This window comes from Apteryx mantelli, chromosome 20 (genome assembly GCF_036417845.1).
Source record: "Apteryx mantelli isolate bAptMan1 chromosome 20, bAptMan1.hap1, whole genome shotgun sequence".
NCBI classification, from domain to species: domain Eukaryota; kingdom Metazoa; phylum Chordata; class Aves; order Apterygiformes; family Apterygidae; genus Apteryx; species Apteryx mantelli.
Window position 1 is genome coordinate 12444357 of NC_089997.1, and position 7004 is coordinate 12451360.

Genomic DNA, 7004 nt, shown 5'->3' on the forward strand with positions numbered 1-7004 from the left:
TACTAATCCCCTTGCCGTGCTACAGTATGAGGTAGTTCCATGCCAGCCTATATGGTTTTTATAATTATCCATTAGCTGATTTGCACCTCTTCTGGTGTTACCTTTGAACAACTTTTGTAGCGCTGGCTGGATTGAACTGGTTTCTTTGCAGTTCTTCAACTTTGTATGAAAAACAGGGCTAAGGCAAGATCAGATAAGATGTTCTGCTTGCAGCTCACATGACCTTGCATGTGCTTCCTCTGCAAAACCAGAGTATACTGGAAATTTCCTTAATACAGGAGAGGAAGCTACTACACCTCTAATCTAAAAGAACTTGGGGTTGGACAGATCTCAGAAGTGTTATGTTTGTGACTCCAGTCTTCAAAAAGGACAAGAAGGAGGACCCAGGGAACTACAGACCAGTCAGCCTCACCTCCATCCCTGGAAAGGTGATGGAGCAGCTCATTCTGGAGGCCATCTCCAAGCATGTGGAGGAAAAGAAGGTGATCAGGAGTAGTCAGCATGGCTTCACCAAGGGGAAATCATGCCTAATCAATCTGATTGCCTTCTAGGATGGAATGACTGGCTGGGTAGATGAGGGGAGAGCAGTGGATGTTGTCTACCTTGACTTCAGCAAGGCTTTTGACACTGTCTCCCATAGCATCCTCATAGACAAGCTCAGGAAGTGTGGGCTAGATGAGTGGACAGTGAGGTGGATTGAGAACTGGCTGAATGGCAGAGCTCAGAGGGTTGTGATCAGTGACACAGAGTCTAGTTGGAGGCCTGTAGCTAGCGGTGCCCCCCAGGGGTCAGTACTGGGTCCAGTCTTGTTCAACTTCTTCATCAATGACCTGGATGAAGGGACAGAGTGCACCCTCAGCAAGTTTGCTGACGATACAAAACTGGGAGGAGTGGCTGATACACCAGAGGGCTGTGCTACCATTCAGAGAGACCTGGAGAGGCTGGAGAGGTGGGCGGAGAGGAACCTCCTGAAGTTCAACAAAGGCAAGTGCAGGGTCCTGCACCTGGGGAGGAATAACCCCATGCAGCAGTAGAGGTTGGGGGTTGACCTGCTGGAAAGCAGCTCTGCCGAGAAGGACCTGGGAGTGCTGGTGGACACCAAGTTAAGCATGAGGCAGCAATGTGCCCTTGTGGCCAAGAAGGCCAATGGTATCCTGGGGTGCATCAGGAAGAGTGTTGCCAGCAGGTGGAGGGAGGTGATCCTGCCCCTCTCCTCAGCCCTGATGAGGCCACATCTGGAGTTCTGTGTCCAGTTCTGGGCTCCCCAGGACAAGAGAGACATAGAGCTACTGGAGTGAGTCCAGCGGAGGGCTTCTCAGGTGATTAAGGGACTGGAGCATCTCTCCTATGAGGAAAGGCTGAGAGAGCTGGGCCTGTTTAGCCTGGAGAAGAGAAGGCTGAGAGGAGATCTTATCAACATGTGTAAGTATCTGAAAGGAGGGTGTCGAGAGGATGGGACCAGCCTCTTTTCAGTGGTGCCCAGCAATAGGACAAGAGGCAATGGGCACATACTGAAACACAGGCAGTTCCATCTGAATATGAGGAAAAATCATACTGTGAGGGTGACAGAGCACTGGAACAGGTTGCCCAGAGAAGTTATGGAGTCTCCTTCTCTGGAGATATTCAAAACGCGCCTGGATACAATCCTGTGCAATGTGATCTAGGTGACCCTCCTTGAGCAGGGGATTTGGACTAGATGATGTCCAGAGGTCCCTTCCAACCTCAACCACTCTGTGATTCTGTGGGGTGAGGGGACGGGAGATGGGGCAGTGGAGGGGTGATGGCAGGCTGGCAGGGACAAGGGGGCAGTGGGGGCTGCAGAAAGGGGTCGTGGTCAGTGTTTCTGCAGCGCAGCGGCTTTCACATTCACCTCACATGCAAAAGTCCTGCACTGACCCCAGGCAGAAACAGGCCTTTTCCCTAGTGCCTGTGTCACCCTCCCAGCAGGACAGGGACATACGAGGAGGGTGCTCTATCTGTCCTGGTGTTCAGGACCAGCTCCCTGAGGCTGGCACAGCTTTGTCTGTGGGACCTCTTGGTCGTCAGTCTCTGCTCAGGCATGGCTGGAGCAGGGAGAAGAGTTCGTGGGGCAGGGCTGGGAGAGCTCTCCTGGGAGTTTCTCTTTTGCAGTGGAGCAGTGAGGAGCATCGTGACTCCCATTTGTGCACTGTCCTTGCACCCACTCAGCCCCATCGCCCCGCACACAGCCCCATGGCCTCACTGTGCAAGCACTGCACAGGGCAGGGTATGTTCAGGGGTGGGGAAACATCCCCCTGGCATGGTCCCCATGACAGCCCACAGTGCCTTGTCCCCCACAGCCCTCCTGCTTTGGCAGCCTTCCCCAGCGCCCAGCCCAAGCCCAGCTCCAGCCATGTCCCATGTGGAGGTTAGCGCATAGCCATCCTCTGCGGTCTGCCGGAGTCTCAGCTGGGAGAGAGGCTGCGCAGGGCTGGTCATTCCCCTCGATATAGGTACTGATCCCAGCAGGACGGAGCTGGTCACAAAGCAAAATGCATCCAGGAACATGAAACACAGAAGATGGCCTGTGACAAATGCCCGGGGACACCTTCCCAGTTGGTCCATGTAACTAAGGGCACAGACCGGCCTCCTCTCTTGTGCGCCTGGCATGTCTTGGTTCCCCTCCACAAGACCTGGCTCTGCACCACAAACCCACCAGTGTGTGTCCTCACCCTGCCTGCTCACAAAGCTTAGCTAACATTGACACTTTCCTCTCCTGGGCCCTTTCCAGCCCAGTCCAGCTGCTCCCTGGCTCTCCCCACCTCCCCTGCCCTCTCCCCAGTCCACCCAGCAGAGCAGTCCAGGCTGGGGGTGGCCCCACAGCAGTGCCTGCCACAGGTTGCTGCAGAGCTCTGTGTACACATACCACAGTCTGAGGCCCCCTGTGGGCACAGCAGCGGGCCCCCTCTGGAGGCCAGTAATGGCATGAGGGAACAGAGGCCAGGGACTCCTTGTCTCATCTTCTCTCGTGTCCAGGAGATCCTTTAACCTGGCTTCCTGCAGCTGCCCTGTGCCAACTCCTCTTTCCAGGACAGCACAAGAGTGTCTACCCTGGGGATCCTCAGGCAGCTCCTACTGCCCCAGCTTACATAGGAACAGATTTCTCTCATTTATTCCTCCTTGCCAGCACACAATTGCTCCTTTGCTCTTCTCCAGGGATGTCCCTGCTTCCTGACAGCCTTTCCCCAGCGAGTGCATTGGCACTGGCCTGCCCAGCTATTCCTGGACCCTCCCCTGTGCTCCACGTGGAGCCCTGAGCTGGTGGTGCTGCTCTGCAGAGCGAGTGGGCTGTGGTTCCCCTGGACCATGGTGTGACTCCGCACAGGCCATGGTGGTTGGGGTAGGAAGCAGACCCAGATGGACGGGTATCATTGCACCTGACGACCCCCTACCAAGGGGTCAGTGGCTGTGGATGATGCTGAGCATCACAGACCATTCCAAATGGCTCAGGCTGTGTTCAGGTGTGTCCCTAGATCCAGACCATGGATTTTGATTGAAGGTGACATGGACCACTCTCCAGGCTCCCTTCCCTGTGCCTGCAGGGTCCACACTGCAGGCATCTGTCACTAGCCCTGACATACATGAGACAGTCCCTGGCAGATACTGATCGACCATTCACCACTTCCAAGAGCACTGGGAACCCACAAGTGAGAACTGAATCCAGCCCTCATTCCCTAACACATCACCTCGTGAGCTCATTGCCTTGAGCCCATGCAGAGCCCCAGAAAAGCAACAAGCCCTTTCAGGATGAAAGTCCTTGAGCACATTCTTGGCTCCAACCTTGGAAGGAGAGCCCAATCTTCAAGCACTGCACTAAGGAAATCCCTTTATTACAGAAAGGCCATTTCTGACACAGTGACAGACATATTTATAGCAGGCCTTTGGGTCATACACACTGGGTTTGTGCTTCTGGAGAAGTGGGATGATTTCAAACACTTCTGTACAAACATTATTATCACCAAGAAAATGGCTACAGCACAAGAGTTGTCTGAGTTATATTAGAAATCACTTGTGAAGAGAGATGGGCACCTCATTGCTGCTGAACTAGTACCAATTGGATCAGTTTCTTTAGTGCGTCCCTGAGCTCCTTGTTCCTCATGCTGTAGATGAGAGGGTTCACCGCTGGAGGCACCACCGAGTACAAAATGGCCAGCACCAGATCGAGAGCTGGGGACGAGATGGAGGGAGGCTTCAGGTAGGCAAATAAGTCAGTACTGACAAACAGGGAGACCACTGCCAGGTGAGGGAGGCATGTGGAAAAGGCTTTGTGCCTGCCCTGCTCAGAGGGGATCCTCAGCACGACTTTGAAGATCTGCACATAGGACAGCGCAATGAAAATAAAACACCCAAAGGCTAAACAGGCACTAACCCCAAGAGCCCCAGCTTCCCCGAGGTAAGAGTCTGAGCAGGAGAGCTTGAGGATGTGGGGAATTTCACAGAAGAATTGGCCCAGGGCATTGCCTTGGCAGAATGTTACTGAAAATGTATTAGCAGTGTGCAGCACCGCACTGAGAAAACCGCTGGCCCAGGCAGCTGCTGCCATTTTGACACAAGCTCTGCTCCCCATGAGGGTCCCATAGTGCAGCGGTATGCAGATGGCAATGTAGCGGTCATAGGCCATGACAGTGAGAAGAGAATACTCAGTTGAAATGAAAAAGGCAAACAAAAATATCTGGGCAGCACATCCTGAATAGGAAATGGCCCTAGTGTTCCAGAGGGAATTGGCCATGGATTTGGGGACAGTGGTGGAGATGGAGCCAAGGTCGAGGAGGGAAAGGTTGAAGAGAAAGAAGTACATGGGGGTGTGGAGGTGGTGGTCACAGGCTATGGCTGTGATGATGAGGCCGTTGGCCAGGAGGGCAGCCAGGTAGATGCTCAGGAAGAGGGAGAAGTGCAAGAGCTGCAGCTCCTGTGTGTCTGCAAATGCCAGGAGGAGGAACTCAGTGAGGGAGCTTCTGTTGGACATTTGTTCTGGAGGAAAAAGCATTGACAAGTTACGACAGGCTTCTCTGAGCAAATCTCATTCCATTCCTCATAGTATCCCTCACATTTCCTCTCTCCTTTACCTTCATTCAGCTCCATTTCCTGACCGTTGGTTTGTTCTGCGTGCTGTGCAGAGCAGGGGCCTCTGCATGGACTTCAGATGAGTCAGTGCTGCTCTACCAGAGTGTGTAAATGGAGGTGTCAAACTGCCCTGTGTATGTTGTGGGGATACCTGGGGATGGGCATCCTGAGCTGAGTAAAGGGAATTTTGTCCAGTGACCCAGTGGGAATATTCTCTTTTTACCACTGTGAGAGACAAATACAGCACTCATGGCAGCTGTGTCTGAAAGAGAAGACCCTTGTGAGGGATTCATCTCCCCCAGCCTTGCCCTCTTGAACAGAGGTGTCCATATCTGAATCAGTCACACCAGCTCTCGCTCCGTCAAGGCAGAGAAACAGTGCAGTGAAGGCAGGGGCTGACCTGACCCTTTCTAGGCATCTCTGTCCCAGTCAGATGAACCCTGCCCTCACATTAAGTTTACCATCTTCGCTGTTTCTTCAGGCAGTGTAGTGGGAGTGGGAAGTTACTGCCTTAACCACAGCTGAATCCCCTTCCTTAACCCCAGAGAGCACAAGAGCAAGAACCACAGCTGCACAGAGAGGTGAGGGAACAAGGAGCAATACTGTGACCCTCCTACCAAAGGGAAAGCAAGGAGAGAGAGACAGACATGCACTCAGGAAAGCCTTCACCTTACCCATCTGTGCATATCAGATCCCACACGGCAACATTGCTGGACAGTCACTCCCAGCCCTTTGCTGTGCAGTGTTAAATGGGCATGTTGCAGGAGGGATGCTCCTCTCCTCTGTTGGTGCCCAGGCTGCCGGGGAAAAGGTTCATGTCCTGGACCCCATAGCCTTGAGGGCAGAGGCTCTGCTGGATGGGGAGCAGACACGGGAGCTTTCTTAGAGAAAGATATCTACGTTGAGGGGGGTAACAGGGAGTTCTCCAAATTCCCCCTCCCACAGCATTTCTGTTTCTAGTTTCCTCTCGTTCACTGATTGTATCTTCACTGCCTGGAGCTTTTCCTCCTGGGAGCTGTTTCTCTATCCCATGTCTTTTCCCTGTCAGTGCTTACAGACCCCATCCAGAGTGGGGAAAGGGTATTCTGAGGTCCCTCACAGACCTCTTGATCTCTCAGTGTAATGGTCTAGGAGTGTCAGTCCCTTCTCCAAACCTGACAGCTGCTTTTCCACTCCCCCAGCCCACAAACAGTAGGGAACTCAAAACATAGGCTTAGGAAAGCTCCTTATCTTTATGGCAACCCCTTCCCTGACATTCTTCTTGAAAAGGCCCCTTCAGGAAATGTCCTGCAGGGGAGCAAGAGCTGGGAGCAGCCTGGACCTATGCAGCACCCTCTCAACAGGAGAATGAACCTGCCCTGCCAGGGGTCACTCCTCACACCTAGAACTTCGCCCTGCAGTGCTGTGGGGAGGTCCCCAGGCAGGCTGAGTGCTGACCCTAGCAGGTGGCAGAGTCACTACCCCAGGCACACAGCACCCTTGCGTGCAGGGACACTGCTCTGAATTACAGCCCATGCAGACCCGGGTGCACTCTCTGGCTTCACAACCCTCCACCATCCCTGGGAGAAGGTAGCCGTGATGCCGTGTCCCTCTGATGGTGTGGCTGGGAATCCCTTCTCTAAAGCACCACCTGCTCCAAACAGGAGAAGCTGGCAGAGCCACCCTGACAGACCCTATCAGCTGCGGAAGGCACCAGCCTTAGAAGAACCCTCCGGGAACCCCAGCAGTGTTGCCCTGCAGCCAGAGACTTACTGTGTGAAGGGCTGTGAAGATTTCTCCCTGCAGTGAGATCTCAGCCGTCCTCCCATTCCTGACTGTCTTTAACTTCTGAGTCGCTCATCTCATCCTGGTGCCTGCAGGCAGTGCCCTGAGTCTTGCTGCTCCTTTAAGAGGAGCTGCTCCTGGACAGAGCTGTGTCTCTT

General features: G+C 53.7%; 1 protein-coding gene across 1 annotated transcript; it reads right to left on the minus strand.

Annotated features, from left to right (window-relative positions):
• Nucleotides 1–4048: 4048 nt before the first annotated feature.
• Nucleotides 4049–5100, minus strand: LOC136993801 (olfactory receptor 14A16-like). Its single transcript, XM_067308748.1, has 2 exons — nt 5085–5100; nt 4049–4989 (listed from the first exon to the last, which is right to left on the minus strand). The coding sequence occupies exons 1-2, from the start codon at nt 5098–5100 to the stop codon at nt 4049–4051; spliced, it is 957 nt and encodes a 318-aa protein (XP_067164849.1).
• Nucleotides 5101–7004: the final 1904 nt, after the last annotated feature.